The sequence below is a fragment of the Empidonax traillii genome, unplaced genomic scaffold (genome assembly GCF_003031625.1).
Source record: "Empidonax traillii isolate 1590-97213 ecotype Southwest subspecies unplaced genomic scaffold, ASM303162v1 scaffold1497:size106550, whole genome shotgun sequence".
Taxonomy (NCBI): Eukaryota; Metazoa; Chordata; class Aves; order Passeriformes; family Tyrannidae; genus Empidonax; species Empidonax traillii.
In genome coordinates, this window is record NW_020956690.1 from 2185 (window position 1) to 28198 (window position 26014).

General features: G+C 58.9%; 3 protein-coding genes across 8 annotated transcripts; 2 read left to right on the forward strand and 1 right to left on the reverse strand.

The window, feature by feature from the left end:
* The first annotated feature begins 2672 nt into the window (after positions 1-2672).
* On the forward strand, positions 2673-11360 carry SLC20A1 (solute carrier family 20 member 1). The gene is made up of 11 exons (XM_027907598.1): positions 2673-2749; positions 2945-3403; positions 3497-3637; positions 3715-3800; positions 5266-5362; positions 6922-7041; positions 8549-8797; positions 8881-9430; positions 9689-9874; positions 10139-10223; positions 10680-11360. The coding sequence occupies exons 2-11, from the start codon at positions 3097-3099 to the stop codon at positions 10839-10841; spliced, it is 1983 nt and encodes a 660-aa protein (XP_027763399.1). The 5' UTR covers positions 2673-2749; positions 2945-3096; the 3' UTR covers positions 10842-11360.
* Positions 11361-12332: 972 nt separating this feature from the next.
* Positions 12333-17510, forward strand: LOC114070271 (cytosolic purine 5'-nucleotidase-like). Of its 6 annotated transcripts, none has more exons than XM_027907590.1 (18): positions 12333-12426; positions 12908-12981; positions 13067-13184; positions 13254-13349; positions 13435-13526; positions 13617-13674; positions 13794-13887; positions 14000-14053; positions 14154-14237; positions 14375-14419; positions 14507-14611; positions 14772-14838; positions 14911-15081; positions 15258-15309; positions 15397-15457; positions 15577-15753; positions 15873-16015; positions 16099-17510. In XM_027907590.1, exons 1-18 carry the CDS (start codon positions 12338-12340, stop codon positions 16280-16282), a joined length of 1764 nt encoding a protein of 587 aa, XP_027763391.1. In that variant the 5' UTR covers positions 12333-12337; the 3' UTR covers positions 16283-17510. The 6 variants fall into 6 exon arrangements, with proteins under 6 accessions (XP_027763391.1, XP_027763390.1, XP_027763392.1 ...); XM_027907589.1 differs by having other exon boundaries at positions 14375-14416; positions 14504-14611; XM_027907591.1 differs by having other exon boundaries at positions 13794-13854; positions 14375-14416; positions 14504-14611.
* A 92-nt stretch (positions 17511-17602) lies between these two features.
* CKAP2L (cytoskeleton associated protein 2 like) lies at positions 17603-25422 on the reverse strand. Its single transcript, XM_027907596.1, has 10 exons — positions 25350-25422; positions 24541-24639; positions 24379-24445; positions 23312-23378; positions 20983-22088; positions 20357-20549; positions 18969-19124; positions 18563-18626; positions 18098-18245; positions 17603-18006 (listed from the first exon to the last, which is right to left on the reverse strand). Exons 1-10 carry the CDS (start codon positions 25420-25422, stop codon positions 17676-17678), a joined length of 2304 nt encoding a protein of 767 aa, XP_027763397.1. The 3' UTR covers positions 17603-17675.
* Between the last annotated feature and the right edge of the window lie 592 nt (positions 25423-26014).

Below are 26014 nucleotides of genomic sequence, written 5' to 3' on the forward strand. Positions count from 1 at the left end.
CACATCCTTGACTCTGCACCCCATCTGCTCAGTGCTGCACCCTGTATGATCAACACTGCTCCCCATGTGCCAGGCTCTGCATCCCCTTCTGCTCAGTGCTGCACTGTCTGTGCTCAGTGCTGCACCCCTCCACACCCAGCCACAAACCTGCATCCCTTGTGCTGTGCCCCAGCTGGTCAGTGCTGCACCCCAGCTGGTCAGTGCTGCACCCCACGTGCTCAGTGCTGCACCCCACATGCTCAAATGCTGTGCCCCACGTGCTCGGTGCTGCAGCCCTTGTGCCTGGTACTGACCCCAGGGCTGTTGCTGCCTCTGCAGGAGTGCAGACACACCTGGATCCCTTTTCAGTTTGGAGGGGATAGAGACCCGGGGGCCCAGGCTGTGGAGCCTTCCAGATTCATCTAGGGACTCCTGCCTCAGTTTCCTCACCAATTCACACTTCTAGGGCAGATGGGGCCACCAGGGGTGACACGAACGTAGGACGGCGACAGGGTAAGGGTGTGGGGTTGTCCCCTGCTACTGCTTCGTCAGGCTGAGAGGGGCAGGGGGTCCCCAGGCTCCAAGTACATGCCCCTCCTCGCTCCCCAGGTCCAGGCTAGGCTGTGCTGTGGCTCTGTGCGCCTGGTGCTTCACGTGGCCTGCGGCACAGGGCCCCTGGGGACATGGGACGGACTCTGGCCGGGTGACGCAGGGGCAGCGAGGCAGAAGGGCTGGAGCACCCTGGCTGCTTCCCCCGACACCGGGTGCCATCTGCAACACCTCATCACCAGCATCCCTGCGACTCGATGGCCTGCGACGGCCCCCAGCCACTGACCTGTGCCGGGGCACAGCCCCCAGCTGCACAGCCCAGCTTCCCCTGCCCCCCAGCCACTGACCTGTGCCGGGGCACAGCCCCCAGCTGCACAGCCCAGCTTCCCCTGCCGGCTGACCCGCAGCCCTGGTGCTACCTGTGGGCTCTGCCCGCTGAGCTGTGGTTCCTGCTGGGCAATGGTCACAAGATGGGAATGGGCACTGGCACCCATCCCCCTTAGGGCACAAATCTGCCCCCAGCATGTGCATGTGCATGTGGGTGCCGTGTGCGCACACACGTTCACAGAGGGGTGCGCACTAGCTGGGCACAGGGGTGCAGCCTTGGTTGTGCTACCCAGGCTGGGGGTGCTGAGGGGACCCAACAGGACCTCCTGGGACACCATAGGGCCCCCTGAGCTGCCCCCACACAGCTGTGGGTGCTGGTGTCTTGGTCAGTCCTGTTGGGTACTGGTTTCAGCCCCTGCATGTGATCTTTGCCAGGGACAAACCTGGTCTGGGAAAGGTGGGAGCCTCCTGGGCCAGTGGGTGGCCCTAGGCTGGTGCTGCTGCTGGGTGCTGGTCCCAGAGAGTGCTGGCACAAGTGTGATGCTGGTTCAGAGCTGTAGTGGGACTGAGCCACCTGCAGTGCCAGCCTGGTGGTCACAGCAGCTCAGTGTTCCTCCAGGCCAGTGCAGCACTGGTGCTGTGCCTGACACAAGCTGGTCATGCTGCCCCTGAGCAGAGCAATGCCAGATGTGGGCCAAACCCACATAGACCCAAATGGAGCGCAGCACACACCCACCCTAAACTGTGTCGGCCTGTGCTAGAGCCCAGCCTGGGCCCACACACGTTCTGGGCTGTGCCACACCAGAGCCGAGCCCACAGCTGTGCCAGGCCGTGCCCGAGCCTAGTAGACCCCACACTCGTACCAGGCTGAGCCAGATGGTGCCAGGGCAGAGCCCACACTCGCGCCAGAGTGTGCCACACCGGTGCCGGGCTGTGCCAGAGCCGAGCCAGTACAATGCCAGGCTGGGCTGTGCCGGGGTCGGGCTGTGCCAGTGCCGGGTTGTGCGGGGGCCGGGCTGTGCCGGTGCCGGGCTGTACAGAGCCAGGCTGTGCCGGTCCGTCCCGCTGCCAGGGCCGGGCTGTGCGGGGGCCGGGCTGTGCGAGGCCGAGCTGTGCCAGGGTGGGCTGTGCGGGGCCGGTCCCGGTGCTGTTCCCGGTGCCGGTCCCGGTGCCGTTCCCGGGGCCGTTCCCGTCCCGGTGCTGTTCCCGGTACCGTTCCCGGTGCCGTTCCCGGTGCCGGTCCCGGTGCTGTTCCCGGTACCGGTCCCGGTGCCGTTCCCGGTACCGGTCCCGGTGCCGTTCCCGGGGCCGTTCCCGTCCCGGTGCTGTTCCCGGTACCGTTCCCGGTGCCGTTCCCGGGGCCGTTCCCGTTCCCGGTACCGTTCCCGGGGCCGTTCCCGGTCCCGGTGCTGTTCCCGGTACCGTTCCCGGGGCCGTTCCCGGTCCCGGTGCTGTTCCTGGTACCGTTCCCGGGGCCGTTCCCGGTGCAGCCGCCCCGGGGGCGCCGCCGAGCACGCACGTGGTTCCCGGGCGCGCTGCCCGCACGGGGGGCGGGGCCGGTCCCGCTCTCTTTGCTCGGCGCTACCCAATGGCGGCACGGCCCCGCCCTTTCCCGCCAGCAGCGGGCCAATGGGCGACGAGGGCGGTGCCGCGCGCTATCCAGAGGGGCGGGGCGGAGGTCACGTGGGGTGGGGGCGGTGTTAAAGCCCGCCGGGCCGGGCGGCCGCGCCAGTCGGGGCGGCGGGGGTGGCCGGGACGGGACGGGACCGGGGCGGGTTGGGCCGGACTCAACTCAACTCAACCCAACTCAGCCGATCCGAACGGGAGCGGGCCGGACCTGAGCGGCGGCACCACCGGAGCGACACCGACAGCGCGGCCCGGCCCGGCCCAGCCGGTGAGCGGAGGTGACGGGCTGTGGCTGGGTGGGCGCGGGCACACGCACACAGACACGCACCCATACACAGACACACACACGGCGGCGGGAGGGCGCGGTGGCGCGCGCGGGAGCGGCGGTTACCGGCGGCGGGAAGGTCCGGTATCCGGTACCGCCCCCCCGCCCCCCTCTCGCTGATCCCCATCTTTCCCGCAGGATGAAGAGCGGCGCAGACCATGGCGTGGCACCCAGTCCCCAGCCCCCACAGCCGGCGGGCCCGTAGGACGTCGGAGCCCCCTCGTGCTCTATAGCAACCCCCCCTATTTAATTTTATACCTAATTTATTAACCTATCGCCCCGCACCCACCATGGAACCGCCCCCCGCGGTGCCGACTTCCCCCATCCTCTGGATGCTGGTCCTGGGCTTCATCATCGCCTTCGTTCTGGCCTTCTCTGTCGGTGCTAACGACGTGGCCAACTCCTTTGGGACCGCCGTGGGCTCGGGGGTGGTGACCCTGCGGCAGGCCTGCATCCTGGCCAGCATCTTCGAGACGGTGGGCTCTGTCCTGCTGGGAGCCAAGGTCAGTGAGACCATCCGGAAGGGGCTGATTGACGTGGAGATGTACAATTCCACCCAGCAGCTGCTGATGGCAGGTTCGATCAGCTCCATGTTTGGTAAGGAAAAAGGGGTCACACTGGGGGGGGGGGCAGCGTGCCCAGGGATGCCCCAGTGATGGCTTTCTTACTAGGCTTCTCCTCCTTCTCCAGGATCTGCTGTGTGGCAGCTGATGGCTTCATTCTTGAAGCTTCCCATTTCTGGTACTCACTGCATTGTTGGAGCCACCATTGGCTTCTCGCTGGTGGCCCAAGGGCAAGAAGGTGTCAAGTGGTCTGAGCTGCTTAAGATTGGTAAGTCCACCCTAGCGTGGCCTCCCTGGGCTTCCCCTGGCAGCAGCACGTTGCTAATTGTGCCTCTCCTTTCCTAGTGTTGTCCTGGTTCATCTCGCCCCTTCTTTCGGGCATCATGTCTGCTATTCTTTTCTTCCTCGTCCAGAAGTTCATCCTCTGTAAGGTAAGGGTTGTCTGCCCCATTTTCTGACACTTCAGGGCTCTTGGCTGTTCCTGATGGACTCGTTGATTGGCTTATGATCATCACAGTTTCTCTAGGCGCATCCTGAAGTCTGTGTGTTGGCGCCAGGGGAGCCCTTTGGGAGCTGAAGTGGTGGGAAATGGGAGCTGTGGCCACTCCACAGAGCAGAACTGGGGGCTGTGGTGGCATCATCTTCCCTCCTCTGAAATAAGGGAATTGTCTTGCTTGGCCTCGGCAGGAACAGTCCCATTTTCCAGTAGTGAAGTATCCTAGAATAGATAAGGTCAGAGCTGCTTGCTGGGCTTTTCCAAAATCCTGGTACAAGGCTGGACCTGCCCTTGGGACAGGCTGCAGGTGAAGGCAGTGACCCACAGCCTCAGCTTTCCTCAGCTGGGAGGGACAGAATTGTCCCTGGGGCTGAGGAAAGCACATTCCTTCCACCTGAGGAAGGTGAGGGGTGCTCGGGCTGCCTCTGGGGACTCACACTGTGGGGAGTGTTGAAAACCCAGGAAGAGGGATTGGGCACACAAAGTATTTGGAAAGAAGATGACAGCCTTAGATCTCATCTTTCTGAGATGGTGACGATTGTTCTGGAGTGCAGGACGCTGTCAGCCCAGAGCAGGGGTGTCCTGCCAGCTATGCAGAGAACTCCAGCATTTTCTTCTGTATATCTGAGGTTAAATTCCTTCAGGTTTTAGCTCTAATAATTTCTTGTTTAAGAGATGTTAAGATCTTATCACTGGCAGCCCTTTAAAACTGCTCAGCGTCACTGCTGTCACAGTAATCTTGTGTAACCGGCCTCCCAGAGCAGGACTGGCCTTGTCACGCTCCATGCTGGTGCTGAGCAGCCCGGTTGGTCTGTGCTGCTCGGCGTTCAGGAAGGCTCAGTGTGTTTGTTCTGACCCCAGACCCTGACTGCTGGGCAGCAGCATGGATTAAATGCTCCTGCTGCTGGTGCAAGAGGCTCACAGTGCAGGTATGTGGTCAAATAAGCTGCTTTGTGAGTAATGGACTTTTTATTTTGTCCGAGTCAGCAGGAAAGAGGTAAAAGCTTTGAAAGTGCCTGGGGAGTTAAAAGGAAAACATAGGTGGAGGTGGCAGGCTGGGGAGCCAGGGGAAGGGTTCAGGAGCCAGGAAGAGATGAGATGCTCTAGGTTTGGAACTGCTGGGACCCTCAGCTGGGCCTGCCACGGCTCCCTTGGGAACCTAGTGGGACTCAGGGTATTCTGCCACCTCCTGCCCTCCCAGATGGTGGAGGGTCTGGCTGTGGGTTGTTCCCTAAAGACTGCTGGGAGCCAGAGCTCCCGGCAGAACCTGCAGGAGCTGCCATCAGCAGGTGTGACCGAGAGCACAAACCCCTTCTGGAAAGGGTCTGTTGCTGGGCTGCTCCTTGGCCGCTGCACAGCCCCTGGTCTGCCTCTCCACAGCACTGATCCGTGTTTTCCAGGCAGATCCTGTTCCCAATGGCCTGCGAGCTTTGCCCGTCTTCTATGCCTGCACTGTGGGAATCAACCTCTTCTCCATCATGTATACTGGGGCGCCCTGTAAGTACCTAGCAGAATGCTTGAACCTGAATTTTGAAATTCTTTCTAAAGCCTCCATTAAATGCACGATTTACTCCTTTTTTGCTTTACAGGGCTGAGATCTCCTAGAAGGCGGCTGGCCTGTGCCAATTACAGAAGGCGGCAGGCTGGCCTGCGCTGTCTGGGCTAGGTAGTTGCCCAACCAAAGAGACCTGCTCAAACTAAACTCCTCCAGACATTTCTCCTTAGACTTCCCAGGACTGGCTGATAACATGACTTCCCCTTCCCTTCTCTTACCTGTGCTAAAGCTCAGGTACCTGGCGGCCACCGAAGAAACTCTTCGGGCTGCTGGTAGTGGGTCCAGGAGCAGGGATGGGGGCTGCATCTCCTCATTCACCTGGTCCCTTAAAACAAGCTAATCATCCTTGGCAAGAAGAGCTGGCCCCTGTGCTGAGGAGTCTGGGCTTCAGTTGGAAAAGCCAAATTGAGATGCTGTTGTGCAGGGGACAGGTCACAGGCAGGACTTAGGAGAGGGCTCAGCAGGACAGGCAGATTTGCCATGGAGCTGGGGACTCAGTTACCTCTGTTGTCTGTGGGGGTGACTTGGCATGAGTTGTTTTTGGTGTGAGTGTGGGTTTCCTGTTGTGGAGGAGCCGCTGGAGGTGGGATGTGGGCAGTTGGTGCTGGCTCTGGTAGGGTTTGCTCTGTAAACAGTGACTGGAAAAATTTTTGGAGGGGTGTCAGCTTCCCCTTCCGCAGGCTCTCCAGCATGGGGGAGAGGGCAGGGCTGCAGTGGTGCTGGGGGCACTGTAGGTGCTCCAAAATCTCTTAATCATTCAGCATCCCCGAGGTGGATCCATGTTTATCCTGAGCCCTGAAATGCTGGGCCACTTAAGCACAGGGTTTGCAGGAAGTCCTGTGCGTGGGTGAGGTGGCTGGGAGTGCTAGAGTGCCTTAGCAGCAGTAAGTCACTGCCTGCAGCAAAAAATGCAGGGTTTGGGTGGTCACGAGCACCTGATGCCCTCAGCATGATGCCAGCCCTCTGCTCAAAGTCAGGCTGCCTGTGAGAATGCTCCGAACTGGGTCATGTATCACCTCAGATGCCATGAAACTGAAATCCCTGGTGACTCCTGGAGCAGCAGAGCTGCCTTCCCTGGCATCCAGAGGGGTCGGTGGGCTCCAGTGGGAGTAGCCCAGGCCTCTGTGTCCTCTCTGGAGTGGGGACACGGCACTGGTGCTGCAGCAGCTGCACTGGGAAGCAGTTTTTTTTTTTTCTTTGACATTGCAGCAAGTGAGGAGGCAAGGGCTGTGCGGAGCCCAGGGCATGCACTGCTCCCAGTGGGGTTCAGCTGGGGAAAGGGGTTGTGTGTGGGTCAGCAGCTGCTGGGGATGTGACCTGGAAGGCTGCAGGGTGGAGCACACCCTGGGTCTTGGTGCAGTCAGCAGCGTTTCTCCCTGGCAGGTGGATTAGCTCAGGGCTGTTGCAGGGGATGGAGTCCCTGTGCCTGGGAAAAGCAAAGTCGTATGTCGAGGAGGGTTTTGCCCAGAGGTTTTCAAAGATCCGTTGTTTTATTTCCTAGTGCTGGGCTTTGACAAACTTCCTCTGTGGGGTATCCTCCTAATTTCGGCGGGCAGTGCTGTTGTCTGTGCTCTCGTCGTCTGGTTCTTTGTATGTCCGAGAATGAAGAAGAAAATCGACCGTAAGTACTACATCCCTCTGCAATCCTCGGGGAAGGGCATGCTCTGGCTAACTGACTTCTCTTCCCAGCAGCAGATCCCATTAGCTGTGGGGCTGTTATTAGCAGGATCCTCATCTTTGCTCAGGGATTAACCTGCTCTGAGTCACTGGGGCACTTGCCATGCTGGGCCCTGCCTGCTCCCAACCCGGGCACCCCAAAACACCCTCAGAGTAGCCACTGTGCTGCTGATCTGTGTCTGGAACCGATTCATCTGCGGGGTGATCTGTCCTTGAGCTGTGGGAAGTGTCAGACAGCTGGTGCCACTTTAATAGAGGACAGAGAAGGCAGGAGACAACGTGCCTGTTGTAACCTTTAATCCTCTCATACATGCGGAGCAATCCTTGGCCCGGCTGATGCAGATCACAAGTTTAAAGCTGATGAAATTCCCTCTAGCAAAAAAACCCAAAACAGTCTATTGAAAGGCATCCAAAGGAGCAGCCCCGAGCTCTGCCTCCTGAGCAGCCGCTTGTGGTCCTGAATATCAATGGTGTGTGCAGGCTGGGGCCTCGGGAGCTGGCGATGAGGGGATAACTGGTGTCCTTGTCGTGCTGGTGTAATTAGGGTGTGACTAACAGCTTTATGGCTGCTCTTGACAATCTTCCAGCTGTTCAGCTTAACTCCTGCCTGCAAGGCAAGGCAGTCTCTGCTGCCTGTCAGACAGGCTCCCTGCCTGCCCACAGCATCCCTGAGAGGAAGTGGGCATGCAGAGGGAGGCAGCTCTGCAGGGACTGCATTCCAGGATGGGGGGTTTGATGCCACAACCCAGCCCTTGAGGCAAACGAAGTGACCGGGTAATGGTCATGTTTGTGACAAGGAGGTGGTTTTAGTTGTTGTCTGAAGGAGCTGACCTCATGTTTTCACCTGGAGAAAACATGCTTTTCCCGGTAGAGTGGGAGGAACAGCCTCAGCTTCAGGGCTGAGCACTGCTGGTTTGCCTCCTGGGGTGGGGGTGGGGGGGCAGGAAAACAGGCTGCCTTTGAGAGGTGGAGACCAACTCCTGTTTGGGTTTGTCACCCACCAGTGGAAGCTGGAGAGGAGCCCAGGTTGGAGCTGCCAGGCTGGCAGAGGAGCTGGACTCTTCTGGGCACCTTTCTGTCAGCTTCAGGGGTCACAGCCGCTCCAGAAGTGGTCCAGAGCATCCCACGGCTCATGGGGATGGGACAAATATGGCCCAAAGAGGAACCTCTGCCCTAGACATTACCGGCATAAAAGCCCCATAATGGTGTTTACCACACCCCGTGTGGGTGGGGGGGTCTAAAAATAGGGGATGAGCTGTCTTAGATGGTTTGGCTGTTGTGCCTGGGACAAGGTGTGACTGCCCGGCAGTTTCCAAAGTTCAGGGGAGGGGGGGGGGAGTTGTTAATTTTATTTGGCTGCCATAAATCTGAGTGGTGAGGGGTGTGGGCTTGCTGCTGGCCTTGGGCTCGGTGATGGGAAGGAGTTTCATGGTAGCTGCCCCCCTTCACAGGAGAGATCAAATCGAGTCCATCTGAGAGCCCCTTGATGGAGAAGAACGTTGGCCCAAAGGAGGAGCAAGAGGAGGCCAAGGTGCCCCTGGACGATGCCAAGGGCCCTGTTGCCGATGTGGGGTCGGCCATGCCCCCCCAGGCAGCGGTGGAGGAGAGGATGGTCTCCTTCAACCTGGGGGAGCTGGAGGAGGGCCCAGAGCAGGAGAGGCTCCCCAGCCTTGACTTGAAGGAAACAAGCATTGACAGCGGTGAGTAGTAGGGGGTGATATGAGCGGTGGGACTCCCCCCACCCAAGGGTGTTAACCCCCTACCTGCTGTCCTCCCCTGGCAGGAGCTGTGCGGCTGCCCAATGGCAACCTGGTCCACCTGAGCCAGGCAGTGGGCCACCAGCTGGGCTCAGGTGGGCAGTACCAGTACCATACCGTGCACAAGGACTCTGGCCTCTACAAGGAGCTGCTTCACAAGCTGCACCTGGCTAAGATGGGGGACTGCATGGGGGACTCGGGGGATAAGCCCCTGCGGCGCAATAACAGCTACACCTCCTACACTATGGCCATCTGCGGCATGCCCCTGGACTCGCTGCGTGCCAGGGATGGCGAGGAGGAGGACAGGCTGAGCTGGTCTGTGGTGGACACTAAGAAGAGGGTCCGCATGGACAGCTACACCAGCTACTGCAATGCAGTGGCAGACACCCACCCAGCTGTAGATGTGGACCTGAACACAGCCCAGGCAGAGCTGGGTGTCAGTGACCGCAAGGGCAGCAGCAGCTCTCTGGAAGAGTGGCATGACCAGGACAAGCCTGAGGTGTCCCTGCTCTTCCAGTTTCTGCAGATCCTCACGGCCTGCTTTGGCTCCTTTGCTCATGGTGGCAATGATGTCAGGTCAGTGGGGTCAGCGGGAGCTGAGGGGGCTGCTGGCTGGGGCTATAGTGCCCACAGAACTGTGGAATCACAGAATGGTTTGGGTTGGAAGGGAGCTTAAAGATCATCTTGTATTAACCCCTCTGCCATGGGTAGGGACACCTTCCACTCAATCAGGTTGCTGCAAGCCCTGTCCAACCTTGCCTTGAACACCTCCAGGGATACTCCATCTTGCCAACAGCCTCTGGCCCTCTAGACCAGATCCTCTTTCTCTTCCAGCAATGCCATAGGGCCCCTGGTCGCACTCTACCTGGTCTATCAGACGGGCGATGTGGCTACCAAGGTGGCAACTCCCATCTGGCTGCTGCTCTATGGGGGTGCGGGAATTTGCATCGGCTTGTGGGTCTGGGGACGGAGAGTCATCCAGACAATGGGGAAGGACCTGACTCCCATCACACCATCCAGGTAAGGGCTGCTGTGAAGCAGAGGGGAGGCTCCAGGCAGCCTGAGAGCTGCATCTTGTGCCAGGAGCCCCTCTCCCTGCTCTTTTGGGGGTTTCAGTGGTGGAGCCAGGGGCATGTGTGGCTCCATCACCTCCCTGCATCCTGGAGGGGGTTTGAGTGTTTGGAGAGCCAAGCCAGGGGCTGACACTGCTGTGCTGCCTTGAGCTGAGCCCACTGCGTGTTTTGGGGTGTCTGTTTCTATTCTCATCTGCTTTCTGTCCTGCAGTGGCTTCAGTATCGAGCTGGCATCAGCGCTGACGGTGGTGATTGCCTCCAATGTCGGCCTCCCCATCAGCACGACTCACTGCAAGGTAGGGGGTTGGCAGGGGAGATGGTGCTGGCTAAGTGCGAGCTCAACATCCCCAAAACTTAGTGCTCGTAGGCCCAAGCTGTGTGGGGGGTCCCACTCTGGGCCTCCAGCCACTGTCAGCTCCTGGCTGTGCCACTTGCATTTCAATGTGAGGCAGGAACGGCTGCCTGGGCTGGGGGGGCACCCCCTGGGGCACTTGGGAGGTGATGGGAAAACAAAACGCCTTTCATGGTCCCCATGGCTCTGCCAAGAGGCCATGGGAACACAAATGCTGCAGGGCCCTGTCCCCTCACCCCTCTGGGGTGGCAGCTCCTTGCCCTGCACTCCCTGCCTGCGTTCTGTGGGGTTCCCAGAGGCTGGAGCAGGACCCAGGGCTGTGGGGAGTGGGTGAAAGTCCACGTCAGGTGAGTGCAGACCCTCACTGTGGTGCTGAGCCGTACTCTGGCTCCTTTGGCAGGTGGGCTCAGTGGTCTCAGTGGGCTGGCTGCGCTCCAGGAAGGCAGTGGACTGGCGCCTCTTCCGCAACATCTTCATGGCCTGGTTTGTCACCGTCCCCATCTCCGGCCTCATTAGCGCTGCCATCATGGCCGTCTTCAAGTTTGCTGTCCTGAAGGTGTGAGGGCACCAGGGCTCCCACTGCTCCTGCTTCCCACGGCTGCCCTCCCTTCAGGAGCCACCGAAGCTGCCTGCTGTGGGGTGGAGCTCCCCCATGTCTGCCTAGTGCTGTCACTGAAGTATCTTTTTTAATATAAACGTCTTGGCGCTAACATTGTGGGGGGTGCACCACCGTGGCTGTTTGTGCTCCCAGGTGGCCCCTCTGCTCCGCTGTAGCTGTAGATTAGCAGTTACCAGGGGCCACTTTCTCACTTCTAATGACTTTAATGAAGATCCTCTGGCAGTGATTCCTTGGGGGAAGGATGTAGGTTGGTCCTTGGCCTCCGTGTGAGGGGAGGGCTGGGGGGTGGTGGGGCAACCCCCCTCACAGGCTGTGCTGTGTTCAGCTTTGCCTCCATTGCTGTAGTGGTGCAGACGCCATCCTGCTCGGGGTCACCATCCTGCGCGGGGGTCCTGGGGGCTGCCCTCTGGCCCCTGTCACTGCTGCTACCTCGGACTCAATAAAGATTTCCTTCGTATGCCAGCAGTGCCTGTGGTTCTGGGGCTTTGGGGTGCTGGCGTGGCTGCTGCCCCAGGGCCCTGTCTGCCTTGGCCTGGAGCCCCACGAGTGAGCTGGGGACGAAGATAAGAGCCCCACGTGCCCACTGTGTCATGGGATGGGTTGTAAACAACCTCGCGGTGGGGCAGGGGGGGGTGTTATCTGGGCCCAACACCTGGAGCAACTCCTGTCCCTGTCACCAGGCCCATGCTGTGCGTGTGTCCCCTCCCCAGCCTGGGGCAGCAGCTGCTCCAATGCCCTCCTCCATGTGCCTGGGGATGCTCCCTCCTGCCTGGGTCAAGGCCGGTCCCGGGTACCCACGTCAGCAGCCCCAGCGTGTCGCAAGAAGCAGGGGAAAGGGCGGGGGGTGCTGAGGGATGGGGATGGGTCCGTGGGGGGACACAGGTGGGGTTCAGGAGGTGCCTTCTGTGCTCCGTGTGGACGCGAGCCGCGCGGCCCCGCCGAGCGGGGGTCGTTTCGCCCCGGGGGCCGCGGGTGCTCCCTCCTGTCCCGGCCCCGCTGTGAGGCCGGGGCGCCCCTCGCGCCGGCCCCGCTCCCGCCCCCTGACGGGGCCGCGGCGTCCAGCGGGGCGGCCTCGGGGCCGGTCCCTGACCCCGGTTAATGATTCGCCCCCGGTCGCTCCCCGCTGCCAGCGGCGCCTCCGAGCAAACAGCGGCCCGCGCTCCCAGAGCTCCGGGCTGGGGGGGCGGCGGGGGCGGCTGCCGGGGGGCACTGCTGGGGAGGGGGAGCCCCGTTCGGGGGCGCGGGGGCACTGCCCCGTGTGCGGGGCCCGTGGGGAGGGGGAGGTGTCACCGCCCCATTTGGGGTCACCACTGCGGGGTGCCCCGGGTTCGTGGCGGCTGTGCTGCCCGGGGGGGCCGGGCCGGGGGCCGGGCCGGGGCGGTCCCGCGGGGCCCCCTTAAAGCGGCGGCGGCCGCAGGCGGTGGCCGGAGGCGGTGGCGATGGGCAGCGAGGGGGAGCGAGGCCCGGCGGCGGCCCCGAGCCCGGGGCAGGGCGACCCACGGGCGCTGCGGAGGGACTGCCAGCACCGGTGGGCGGGAGGGGGCTGTGGGGAGCGGGGGGCTGTGGGTGCAGCAGGACTTGGGGCTCCTTGGAGAGGGTTGGGAGGGAACAGGTGGGGAGGGCACATGGTGGGGGGGAGGCAAGACCCAAGGGACGGGCACCGGGAGAGGAATCTTGGAGGGAGTCAGGGAGACAGCAGAGCCCTTTGGGGTCACCCCATGTAGACATGTCAGGGGTGGGGCAGGCCAAAACAGGGACCCACTGTCCCCCCTCCCTGCACAGCACGCATCCCCCTCCCCCCCCCAGCTCCATTTCCAACTCAAAAGCCCATTTTTCTGCTCCAATAACTCACTATGGGGCCCCTGGGCTGGGACAGGCACACGACCCTCACAGAGCACTGAGCAGGGACCGGGATGGGGGAACACATCCCCATCCCCTTCTTTGTGCCACCCCTAGGCCTAAACACCCCCACTTCCCTATAACTCTCCCGCTGACCTGATCGCCCCTAGGATCTTCGTCAACCGGAGCCTGGCGCTGGAGAAGATCAAGTGCTTTGGCTTTGACATGGACTACACCTTGGCCAGTGCGTTTTTGGGGGACCTAAGGCAGGGTGGGGCAGTGGTGGTACCCCCCAACCCCCTGTCCACATCCCTTCTGCCTCCCTACAGTGTACAAGTCCCCCGACTACGAGGAGCTGGCTTTTGCCCTGTTGCTGGAGCACCTTGTCGCCATCGGGTACCCCCCTGAGATCCTTGCCTACAAGTATGACCCCACGTTCCCCACTCGGTGAGTTTGGGGAGGGGGTCCCGGGGAGGGGTGGTGAGATCCCCACCCACTGACAGCTGTGTGTTGCAGGGGGCTGGTGTTCGATGCCCTGTATGGGAACCTGCTGAAGGTGGATTCCCATGGGAACCTGCTGGTCTGTGCTCATGGCTTCCGCTTCCTCAAGGGGTGAGTCTGGGACTCCCCCACCTCAGGGGCAAGGGGGAATGGGGGGACCCTTGAAGTGGGGTGCAGCTCCGTGCTCCCTCCCCAGAGCCGAAATCCTCCACTATTACCCCAACAAGTTCATCCAGCGGGATGACATGAAGCGCTTCCATATTCTCAACACCCTCTTCAACCTCACGGGTGAGTGACAACCCCCATCTCCCTCTCACTCCCACCACCTTGGGATGCTGTCCTGTCCTGCACCCCCTCTCACATATCCCTCCCACACAGAGGCCCATCTCTACGCCTGTCTTGTGGACTTCTTCACCAACTGCTCCAGATACGTAAAGTAAGAGGGAGGTGATGGGTGGGGGTTTGCTGGTGGATCAGATGGCAGGGAATAATCTTTTGGAGGAGCTTCACTTGGCAGGGCAGGCCCTTCACCCCCTCCATTCCTGACTCTTGCAGCTGCGATACCGGCTACAAACACGGGAACCTCTTCATGTCCTTCCTCAGCATGTTCCAGGATGTGCGCGAGGCCATGGACCACGTCCACCTCTCTGTGGGTGCAGTGGGCAGGGGGCTGGTGGGAGGGGGGTTCTGAGAGTGCTGGAGATTCCCCGCACACACCCTGGGAGGTTTTGGCCAGCCCTCTCCCCTCATCCCCATTGCAGGGCTGCCTGAAGGAGAAGACGCTGGAGAACCTGGAGAAATATGTGGTGAAGGACGTATGTGCAGACCCTCATGGACCCCTCCCTACCCTGCTCCCCTTTGCCAGTTCCCCATGGTCTCCCCAAGCCCACTCCATGCTGACTTGCCCCTCACCAGCCCCGTGTGCCGCTACTGCTGAGCCGCATGAAGGAGGTGGGGAAGGTCTTCCTGGCCACCAACAGTGACTATACCTACACTGACGTGAGTAAGGGGTGTCCATGTGCCCCCCCTGCCAGGTCCAGCTGCCCTAGATGGGGGATGGCAGAGGGGAGGATGTTGAAGTGCAGTCAGTGTCTGCCTTCTCTGGGGATGGGTAACAGTGCCGGATGTCCTTGCAGGCCATCATGTCCTACCTGTTTGACTTCAGTGATGGGGACAAGGTGAGTCTGTCCCCAGTGTGGGCAGAGTGGGAGGCTCAGGGTGCCATCAGCAGCCTCTTGCTGATCCCCCCACCCTGGCATCCACAGGCTGACACCCCACAGCGCCCCTGGAGGTCCTATTTTGACCTGATTGTGGTGGATACCCGCAAGCCCCTCTTCTTCGCTGAGGGCACTGTCCTGCGCCAAGTTGACACGGTGGGGACCCCTCCCCTGTCGTGGGGCTAGCTGGGGCAGTGTGCACTATTTGAGCACTGCGGGGGCTCCTGTGGGCAGAGCAGGGTAGATTCACCATTGGGTGGGCACCAAGCGGACACAGATAACGGTGTTCCTATCGTGGGGTCCTCTTGTCCCACAGGACACAGGGAAGCTGCGCATTGGGACGTACACCGGCCCCCTCCAGCACTGCGCTGTCTACTCTGGGGGTGAGTGCCAGGCCAGGCTCCAGGCATGGGGGGACATGCCCATGCCCCCACCCTGACCCTTGGCTGTCACAGGCTCCTCAGATGTGGTGTGTGACCTCCTGGGCGTGAAAGGCAAAGACATCCTTTACATGGGGGACCACATCTTTGGGGACATCCTCAAGTCCAAGAAGCGGCAGGGTTGGCGCACCTTCCTGGTGGTGCCTGAACTGGCCCGTGAGCTGCAGGTCTGGACGGAGAAGAGCGGTGAGCAGTGCCTGGCTGGGGACACGGACCCTGCCCTGCTGGCGGATGTGGCCTGGAGCCTCCCCTGCCTCTCGATGGCAAAACCGCCCCAGCGGGCCATGCCCTGCCCCTCTGTGTCGGTCATGCTGGGCAGTGGGGGAGGTTCCTGCACTGAGCCGGCCACGTTGACCTTGCAGAGCTGTTTGAGGAGCTGCGGAGCCTCGATCTCTTCCTGGCTGAGCTGTACCAGTGAGTGGGTGAAGGGAGTGGGGAGGGGTGGGAACACCTGTGGAGGACCCTCCAGGCGAGGCTGCAGCTGGATCTGCCCCATTCCAGGCACTTGGACAGCGGCAGCAGCGAGCGCCCAGACATTAGCTCCATCAAGCGTCGGATCCAGGTGACACCCAGGGCACCATCCCAGCTGGCACACAGCTCAGCCCCAATCCCCTCTAACGACTCTTCCCTTGGGGCACCCCAGGGGCATTGGGTGCCCTGACTGTCTTGCTGCACCCTCAGAAAGTCACACACGAGATGGACATGTGCTACGGGAAGATGGGCAGCCTCTTCCGCTGCGGCTCACGCCAGACGCTCTTTGCCAACCAGTTGATGCGTTATGCAGACCTCTATGCCGCCTCCTTCATCAACTTCCTCTACTACCCCTTCAGCTACCTCTTCCGGGCACCCCCTGTCCTGGTATGCAGCCCCTGACCCCCACTGCTCATCCACTGTGCCTCAGTTTCCCTCTCTACCTGAGGGGGGATGGGGCTGATGGAAGTATTGGGTGGGCACCCAACCCCCAACCCCTTGGCCAGCCTGTGCTAGACTTTCTCTGGGAGCCTTGTCCCCCCTGCAGATGGCACATGAGTCAACGGTGGAGCACACTCGGCTGGACCCAGGGGAAGTTGGCACAGCCCTGCCCCCCTGGCTGGCCCGGCATAGCCACCCTGGCCAGCAGGTAGGTGACAGGGAACAGAGGGGCAGGACATAGGTGTCCTGCCACGCTGATGCTGTTCCCACTGAGCCCTCTCATTGTCTCAGGTTCCCCAGGACTCCAGCGGGGAGGAGGAGGATGATGGAGAAGCCTGAGCCCACCCTAGCACCAGTGCCTGCTGCTCTGGCAGGTGCCAGCCCCACAGGAGGGCATTTGGTAGCCCTGGACCACTTGCACTGCCAGACCGAAGCCACCCGTGGTCAGCTGCTACCTCTGGTGGCCAGAGGATGATTGGTGGCCCTGACCCATGGCCCCCATCACACCTGTCCTTAGGCTGTGGGGCCCTTCTTCCAACTACGCCTGGAGCCAGGAGAGGGGCCCCCCCGGCCTGCTGGCTGCCCTGTGCCCCACTTTACTTACATCCTTGCTGCCAACTCAGTGGCAGCCTGGGGCCACTCAACGCCAGGGCAAGCGGGCAGTGTTGCTGCTCCAATATCGCAGAAGGCCCACTGCACCAGGCGGGGTCCCTGAGCTCCTGCCCCTCCAGCCTCTCCACTGTGGCCCTGGGTACAGTGGAGGGAGGCTCCAGAGGTGACAGCTGCTCCATGGGAACCCCCTTTACCTGCTGTTCCCCTCTCCTGTTTGCTACCCTTTTCTATTTATAAGAGATACTCAAAACTCCTGGCACCACAGAGATATAAAATTGGCTGTTTTAAAGGAAAAACTGCTTTGTCCCTGCACCTGGGAGGTGGGAGCAAAGGGCAATTCCCAGCAGCTGGGACAAGCACAAGCCCCTGGGTAGAAGGTGGCAGCCCCAGGTCACCCCTCCCCTTCAGAGAAGGGAGCTAGGCCAGCAGTGCTCCCCAGAGTGGAGCCAGCCCTGTGCCAGAACCCCAAGACACTGCTCCGAGACTTCTTCTGGCATCCAGGGCTCAGTAGAGATGCTGAGCCAAGACTGGGGGTGGGTGTGTCGGGAGGGAAAGAGGAGGCAAAAATGTGGGATGGGGTCAGGAGCACTGCTTACTGGGGTTGGGCAGGGGACAGTGGGGCTCCCCCAATCCTCCACAGCAGCTGTACAGTCACTGCTTCCAGCAGGGACCCCCAGAGCCAACGCCTTGCCTGGTACATTGTGCCACTGCCTGCCTCCAGCTGCAGGGACAGCACCAGAGGGGACCCCGAGTGCACTTACAGGGCTCATCTGCCTTCCCTGGCCCATCCTGGACCCCAACCATGCCCAGAAGTGTGGGGGCCTGGCCTGCTGCACCCCAAGGTCCTCTGCACCCCTCTGGGTGCTGCTGTCAGCCTGGACAAAAGCTGCTGGAGCATTGCAGGTCTCCCAACCACTCAGGCAGAGACAGCACTTCTGCTCATGCCTCTGGACACTGAGTCTGCACGTGCCTCTCAGCAGGGACATCCAGATGTTGTCCAGGTAGGGCACAAGGCAGCTCCAGAGCAAATCCTTTGAGACATCACTTCCAAAACAGAAAGGTGCTTGGAATGTTGCAGTCTGACTGATACCATCCTACAGCAGGAAAATCAGGCAGAGGAGCTGAGGATGGTCCTGGGGGACGCAGTCTTCCACACTGCTCACTAGGCCACACATATCTCTATTGCAAGCCTTTAATATATTTAAAACAGCACTTAGGTATTTCAAACAGGCTTATTCTGTGCCATCCCCCCATGCCTACAACCGAGGGGTAGCAAGAGCAGCCAGGGGAGTTGTGTGCGAGGCAGCCCAGGGGGCAGGTGGACTGGCTCCACCTGGAACCCCTTGGCAGCTCTCAGGGCTGTATGAACTCACACCCTCCAGCCCCGTCACCTCTGGCAAAGCCTTGTTTTTACGGAAGAAGAACTGAGTCTCCTCTTCAGCATCCAGGATTTCACTGAGGGATGACACCACAGGGTCATGGTCCTTCAGCATCTCTGGGTAGCGGCTCCCAGCCCGCTCGACCCGCAGCGAGCGCCGCACAGGCGTCAGGAATTTCAATTCTGGGCCTTCTGGGAACTCCCTACCTCTGTGGAGAGAACAAGAGCCTTGGGTAAACCCTGTGGAGGAGCAGTGGCATGGAGGGTGTGTGTTGCCAGGAACAGGGGGTTCAGCCTTACCTGGATGCAGATGTGACCTGTAACTTGACCGAAAGAGGAAGGGAGGTCAGGGGCCTCCCCACCAGGCCTGGAGTTGATGCTATGAGCTGCCTCTCACCTGGACAAGGCGTTGCAGGTTCCACAGGAATGGGTTGCTCAGCCTTTTCACCTGGCAAGAGAGGAAAAGGGCAGTGCAGTTGCAGAGAGTGCCAGCTGGGGAGGGATTACAATGTGGTGTTTTGGACACAGGCCAGGTCGCCTGGCTATGAAGGTGTGCCGGGCCAGGACCCTCCCCAGCCCTGGCAGAGGAACACTGCCCCATTATTGGGATCAGGATTTCAGACTCTCACAACACTCGGTCTCCATCAAAGTCAAGAGGGACACGGGGTGCTGGGACAGACTGCAGACTGTGCTGTTTCCCAGATGGCAGCAGCAGGGAGTCCTGGCCTGCCCACACTCCAGACAGCTCCCCCATGTTCAGGTTACCTTCTGACGTATGGCCTGCAGCCTTCAAAATATCAAGAACAACCTCCCTGAGCTCCTGGAGTGGCTGCAGGAAAAGCAGAACATGGGTCAGAGCAAGTCTGGCATGGGAATGGAGACTAGAATTACAGATGAATAGGAGGAAAGGCTTTTGCTGCATCACAACACCCCATGCTGAGGACAGCAGGAAGAGGCTGCAGGATTCCCCTTCTCCCAGTGGGATATGTCAGCACGCAGAATGGCTGGGCAGATGCCCACCCTGCCCATGGGACAGGACCAGCAGCTCGAAAGGGCTTTTTCAGCACTGATTAGTGCTGCTAAGCTCATCCCAAAATTCAGCCCCCGGGATCCAGAGGAAGCCCACCCATTCTGAGGCAGGGAACAGAGGGAGCCGGTGAGCCCCACGCACCTGAGCGCCTGCGCAGACTGCTGCTCTGTACAGCCCCATCACATCAAAGGGGCCGCTCCGGGCCTGCAGCTTCGCTTGGCAGATCCAGAATTTGGCAAATTTCTCTGCCTGGGGCACAACAGACAGCACTTTCGAGAGCTCCTCTGCACGGACACCCTGCAAGGAGAAGGGCGAAGACTTGGAGAAAGGTGTCCATGGCAAGGACAAGGCTATGCACTGGGGAGCTGTCAGTACCTGACCATGCTTCCAGCACTCTCCAGGAGAAACAAGGTCTCAAGAGTCTGGGTTTACAAGTCTCCTATACAACAATGGGCAGATAAAAGCTGTCCTGCCTCTATCTTCCCCTTGGATAAATGAGTCTAGTACTCCAAAGAGGTGTCAAGGGATAGATTCCAGTGTTGGCATTATTGGAGCCACTAAATCCTGAAGCAGGGCTAGCAGTCAGTGTTCCCAGCAACAGTTCCCCACTAGAGCCGCACCTCAGACCGTGACCCCAGTAGGGATCTACCTCAAGTTGGTTCAATCAGCTTGTGTTTCTGTTGCAGACATTGCTTTTGCAGACTGCACTGCCTGTTTCTAGGACACTGTCAGTGACACATGTGAGTCCCACACTGCTTTTGGCTGGGGTAGAGTTAATTTCCTTCCCAGTGGTTGGTACGAGGCTGTGTTTGGGACTGTGCTGAACACAGTGACGATGAAGATGTTTTTGTTATTGCTGAGCAGGACTTACACAGAGCCAAGGCCTTTTCTGCTTTTCATACTGCCTCACTGGGGAGGGCGCTGGGGGTGCATGGGAGGTTGGGAAGACACAGCTGGGACAGGTGACCCAAACTAACCAAAGGGATATTCCAGATCATATGCCCAGTATATAAAGTGGGGGGGACATTTGCAGTGATGTCATCTGTCTTCCCAAGTCCCCATGACGGGTGATGGGGCCCTGCTCTCCTGGTGGTGGCTGAACCTGCCCATGGAAAGAAGGGAATAAATTCCTTGTTTTGTTTTGCTTGTGAGCACAGCTTTCACTTTCCCTGTTAAACTGTCATCTCAACCCACAAGTTCTGTAACTTTTACCCTTCCGATTCTCTTTCTGATCCTACTGGTGGGGGAATGAGTGAGTGTTTGCAAGGGTCTTGGCTGCTGGCTGGGGTTGAACCATAACAGTCCCTTTTGATGGGGTACCTCTGTTTTCCCCGTCAGCACAGCTCACTATGTCCCTTTGACCGACCCATAACTCCATGAGGACTTTTATTTTCCCTACTCATGTTTCCCTTCTGGCAACTGAACGCTTGCTCCCACCCCCTCTGTGCTGTGAAGGTACATGGTCCTCATCCCCTGGGATGCTCCAGTGGAGGAGGAGCCTGTTCAAGTAGCCCCTTTCCCATTCCTACCTTCTCAACAAACTTCAGGCACTCGGTCAATATGTTGTTGATCTTCACCAGGCAGTGCTGCTCTGGATTCTCTTGCTTCTCTTTCGCCTCGACCTTTTTGCAGGGCGGCTTCACTGCCTGCTTCTGCAGCAGCATCATCGGCGGACGCTTGTATGTCTTGCCTTTCAATGCCAACCACTCCTCCAGCTGTTTCCTGTCCAAGGACCAAGGGATCACCTTGGTTACCACCCCAGCAGGCATCCAGCTCTTGCCAAGCTACTGTTTTTCTCATAGAATCCCGTTAGCCAACTTCAGCTGCTTAGGAAGAACTGGTACACTTATCCCCAAAACACATGTGAGCTCTAGACTGGGAAAGGAAAACCCTCACAAGTGTAAGCCTTTAGGCTAACACAGAATGGCCACACACTCTCCTCCCACTCACTGAATTGGTGGGAGAGGAACCCAGGGCCCCACCCAACATCTTTCCCAACTCTCTCTTTTCTGGGACATCAACCTCCCAACAAACCTCCACTGATAAAAGACTTTAGACCCCATTTTCAGCAGGATGGTGCTGGCTTGCTCAGTCAAACCCTTAAACTCTGCTGTTCCCTGGAAGCAGGATCCAGGCGGCCAAAGCTGCCACTTACTTACGATCCGCAGCCGACGGGATCCTGGGAACACGCCCAGCCTGCACGATTGCCTTCAGCAGCTCCGGTTTAAGCTGATCTTTCCTACTCCTCAAATCACCCTCGAGTGCGTGACTTTTGGAGCAGTGTGTGCTGGGAGGCTGGTTTGGATGGCCTGTTCCTCGGGATGCTGCTGTGTGTCTGGGACACACCACGTTCATGTCCTTCCTGTCCGTCCCCCCTTTAATCACGGGCCTTGGCCATAGCACGGCACCACCTCGGTTCAGGCTGGATTTCAGGTTTGTTGTCCCCTGGGGCCTGCCTGAGGCCAGAGGCTTAGTGGGAGAACTTCTCACTGGGGGTCGGAATTGGTGCTTAAAACCTCCCACTGGAGCTCTGGCAGGTGGCTTTCCCACAGGTTGCTTCACTGCCGTAGTTTTTTCCTGGTTTGTCCCTAGGGTTTTATGTAGCAAATGAGCAGAAGCAGGAAGGAACCTAGGGGGCTGCAATGGCTGAGTTCTGACACTTGTTTTTTGAGACATGCTCTTTGAGCCTGGCAGGATTTTCCTGAATTTATCTGGAACTGGGTTTTTCTTATCCTGGTGGTTCTTAATTTTGTCCTCTGGGCCCACAGCAGGCCTTGACATTTTGGCTGAGCTTTGTCCATAAGCCAAGACTCTCTTCTTTCCAAGACTGCTTCCATCAAATTGGGAATCTCTGTTTAGCTCTGGGAGTGTGGAGGCTCGTGGGCTGAGGTTTTCCTTGTGACAGACCAGCCCATCCTGCAGCTCCTCATTCAGGGAGCAAGGTGCTCCAGGAGAGGAGTGGTCACTTCCCACATGAAGTGCTGCAGTGGTGAGAGTCTCCTGTGCAGACTTCTGCTTCCTTTCTGGATTTAGGTGACCAGAGCCTGGAGCTGGGAGCCTGCCTCTGGTCTGTGCAGAAGCAGGAAGCTTTGTGCTCTTCCCTGGCTGCACTGGATGCACCCCCACTGCTCTCTGGAACGTGTTTGAAGGCTTCTGTTGACCAGTGTGGCCAGTATGCTGTGTGGATTTGGCACTAAGCTTGCCACCCCCCTGAGCACTCTTCGTCACGTTTCTGAGAACATCCTTCTTGTTCCTGTCAACCTGGAGAGACAAAGCAGCCCTCAGCTCCAAGGAGAGCTCAGCTTGGTCAGGCCCTGACAGCTGGCCCAGGGAACAGCCATGTGAAGGCCCATGGTGACAAAGCAGTTGTCAACAGAACAGTAACAGCATCCTCCAGGACATGGGCAAAGGATCAGTCTTCCAAATTGAAACTCCTAACTAAACTAAATGAAGTTCCTCTGAAAAAATAAGTAGTTGACTCATTGCCAGCTATTTAGCAATCTATTGAGTGTCCCTCTTTGGAGTAAGGAACTCATGACCCTGACTTGGGGATGTGGTTTTCAAAGAAAGTTGCTGACCCAAATTGCAGCAAGGATGAAAAATTATTATGACTAAAGCCCACTCTCTTACAACCCTATAAACAGAGGCCCTGGGTGAGACCCTTTGAGCTTTCCTGGACTGCAGTGGGCTGTGACCAGCATCTCCCTCTGAGTGGGGCCCCTCAGGGCCAGCAAACTTTCACATTTATACCTGGAGGATCAGCAAACAATGACGATGGAGCCTCTTCTCAAGGCTCAACCCCTCGCCCATCGAGAAGATGCAAAAGATGCGAGTCCTTCACTGAATTTGAGGGGAATTTTTCAAAGGCACCTTGTACAGGTTCTTTAGGTTTGTGTGCATGTGAGTGTGAATATGCTACAGCAAATGTACCAGGAAGGTGGCTCTCCTCGGTTCTTAAGTACTTCAGACTTGTCAGTAAATCAGGCCTGTAAGTGACTTACTGTTGTGCTACAGTAAATTCTTTATGAATCCTTTGCTAAATTGTTTAACTTAACCTACTGATTAAGTGCTGTTAGAACCTGTAGGCCTAAACTGTTGGTCAAGTCCTGGTCTCAGATTAGCAAGGGGGTCTGCTCTGAAACTTGTGACTCAACAGATAGGCTTCCTTATTCCTTTCTATCCTTACCCTTTCCCATCCTCCAGCCCAAGCCCCAAGCTCAACCAACATTTCATGTTGGTTTTGGTTTTAGACTGATTGATTTGAGGTTCTAGTTTGTTTTTTCTCTGTGTGCTTTAACCCTCCAGTAAGCAGTAGAGTGAACCTTGCCAATGAACTTCTTTGTGCTTTCACTTTTATATTAAAATTGCTTTTGCATCTCTGAGAGTGTTTCTTTAAGCAACCCTAAAACACTCATTTGCAACAGGCGACCCTGTTCTGCCCAGACTCACTTCAAACATGAAAGACTCAAAAGCTTTCTACTCACATGTTTGAGTTTAGAAACTGATTCTAAGGGTGGATTCAGGTCATTTGTCCGGTCCTTTAAAAAGGGTCTGTAAGAGTCAAAAAAGTTATCAGGTTATTAAACAAGTTATTGGGTTATTTAACAACTTATTGGGTTAGTTATCAGCCACTGCAGAAAGGGTCAAAAATCTAACCCACTGCTGGTTGTCTCACACACAGGAGCTTAGGAGAAGCTTTCAGAAATCAAAAACCCACCCAGGAAGTACCACATACTATAAGTCTTTTGTGAAGCAACAGAAAAGCAACACAAGCTATTAACATCCAAGGTTGTCACGAAACTTCCACAGACAACAAAAGCAACCAAAATGGTTCATGCAGGCAGGGGTCTGGCAGGTAAGGGGTTTGGAGGCTCCTGACTTGTCCCGTGTGCCACAGACAGCTGAGGTCATGCTGCTGCCATGCTGCAGGTCACTGTGGTGCCTTGGAGTGTCCCAGCCAGGGCTCACTGCAGCCTGGCCAGCCCTCGGGCCCCACAGCTGCCCGGACACTGGCAGCAAAGCAAGGAGGTGGGACAGCAGCCCACTGTCAGCTACCACAGTCCCACCCTCCTCCCCCTCCTCCCCCTGGAACCAGAGCCCTCTGACAGCAGCCCCACTCCTCAGCTCCAGGGCAAGCAACTCAGCCCTCAAGGAAGGTTAATGCTTGTGCAGGTATTTTTCTGAAAGGAAAGAGCCCAGAGAGAGAGGTGATCATCCCAGTTCAACACAAGTGCTGTACTATGCCATAAAGAAAGGTCCTGAATCTTTAATTCTCATTTCTTCTGCCTTAGTGGTGTTTGGTGGAAATGCCAGCACTCAAGCTGTCCCTTTGATCCCACTACCAGTAACTACAGAGCAGTGCTGGGGTGCTGTGGGGCAGAACCCGGACGGCAGGGCCTGGCAGGAGCTGGTTCTCTGTATGCAGGTGAGAGAAAGCAGGCACTGGCTAGTGGGGAAAAGCCAGTTACAACTCAGAGAATCACTGAGTGATTTGGGCCTGAAGGGACCCTCACAGATCATCTAGTCCAAGCCCATCGTCCTCTTCACTTACTTTGCACTCAGGCGTTTCAGCCTTTCCTTGGCTGCTCGGCAGTCCTGCAGCTGGCTCCTCCGCTGCTCTGCAGAGAGATGACAGGAGATGTGCATGCAGCACTGCCGCGGTCCTGGAGAAGGAGTACCCTGACAAACGATTTCTGTTACCCTCACACACTACCTTGCACTCCCGTGCCTGGAGAGCCTGACAATGCTGTGCCCTGAAATTCAACACACACGATATTGCCCAGAGGCTCATTGGCATTTAAGCTCCTCGACCCTCAGAGCGTGGTGCTGCTCAACACCTCAGCTGTGCCAGGCTCAGTCAGCTTGCAGAGGGAAAGGGGAGATGCTGCCCATGACCCCCTGGCAGCCGTGTATCCTGCAGGCCTGCACCCAGTGGTGGCCAAGATCTCTGCTAACACAGGCAACAGGGAGGAGTGTCTCAGCAGGAGGACAGAGGATACCTCTGACATCCCCAGTATGGCTGTGGCACTGGAGCAAGAGTCCAGCACCACCCTGTCCCCAGTGCCCCCCCCGATCCTAACACTGTCCCACCCTCACCCGCTACGTGTCCTGGGCTCCGAGGGCATCTCCAGCACTCCCAGCCCTTTGCCCTGAAAGGCTTCCACAAAGCCCCAATAGCAGCGCAGACCCCCGACACACCCCCAGCCCTCCTCCCAGACCGCGCCCCTGGGCCCGTTTCGTGGGTACCCGCCACGGGCTGCCACACCCTCACCCCCTCTGACTACCTCAACCTCCTTCCCAAGGCCCCAGCAGCCCCTTGGGCCGCCCCTGCCCCTCTGCCAGCAGATCACCACGGGCCCGTCTCTGGCCGCCCCCAGCCCAACACTCCCCGCACTCCCATCCCACGGCACTCGCGGCCACCCCGCAGGATCCCCGCGGAGTGCCCCCGTCCCAGAGGGTCCCCAGGCCACAGGACCCCAGTGCTCTGCCCCACCGCCCCCCAGCCCCTCCCCAGCCCCTCACCGGCCGCCCCCGCGCGCTCCATCCCGGGCGCCGCGACCACCGGCACCGCCACCAACAGCCGCTCCGCGCCCATTGGCCACCGCCCTCTTCGAACTGACCAATGGAGAGAGCGGGCTGGCAGAGACAGGAGCCGTGATTGGCTGGAGGCGAGCGGGGGGCGGGGACAAGGCTGCTCTCTGGCGGGCGGGGCCCGGCGGTGACAGGGGGGGACACGCCGCGGCATGTCGCGACACATCGTGCCAGGCCACAGCATGCCACGCCACGGTATGTGAAGCCGTGCCACGGCTGGCCACGCTGCGCCATGCAATGCCACGCAATGTAATGCCATGCCATGCCATGCCACGCCACGCCACGCCTCTTGCTGTCCTGCTGCACTGTGGCCAAGTGTGCCACGCCTCAGCGGTGAGCCAGGGTGGTAGCAGTGGCTGGGGCACAAGTGACAGCCCCAGGTGGCTGCTGGGATTTGCGGTGAGTTGGGGTAGTGGCAGCAGCTGGAGCAGAGGTGACAGCCCAGGGTTTGTGTGTGACCTCCACATGTAGGATGCCCACCCCAGTCACTCCCCAGATGTGGGGTGGGCATGGGGACAAGGAGGTGGAGGGTCCTACATGGGTCTGGCCAAATCAGGGTGATCTCTGGGCTGTGGGGTTGCCCCCCACCCCCTGGG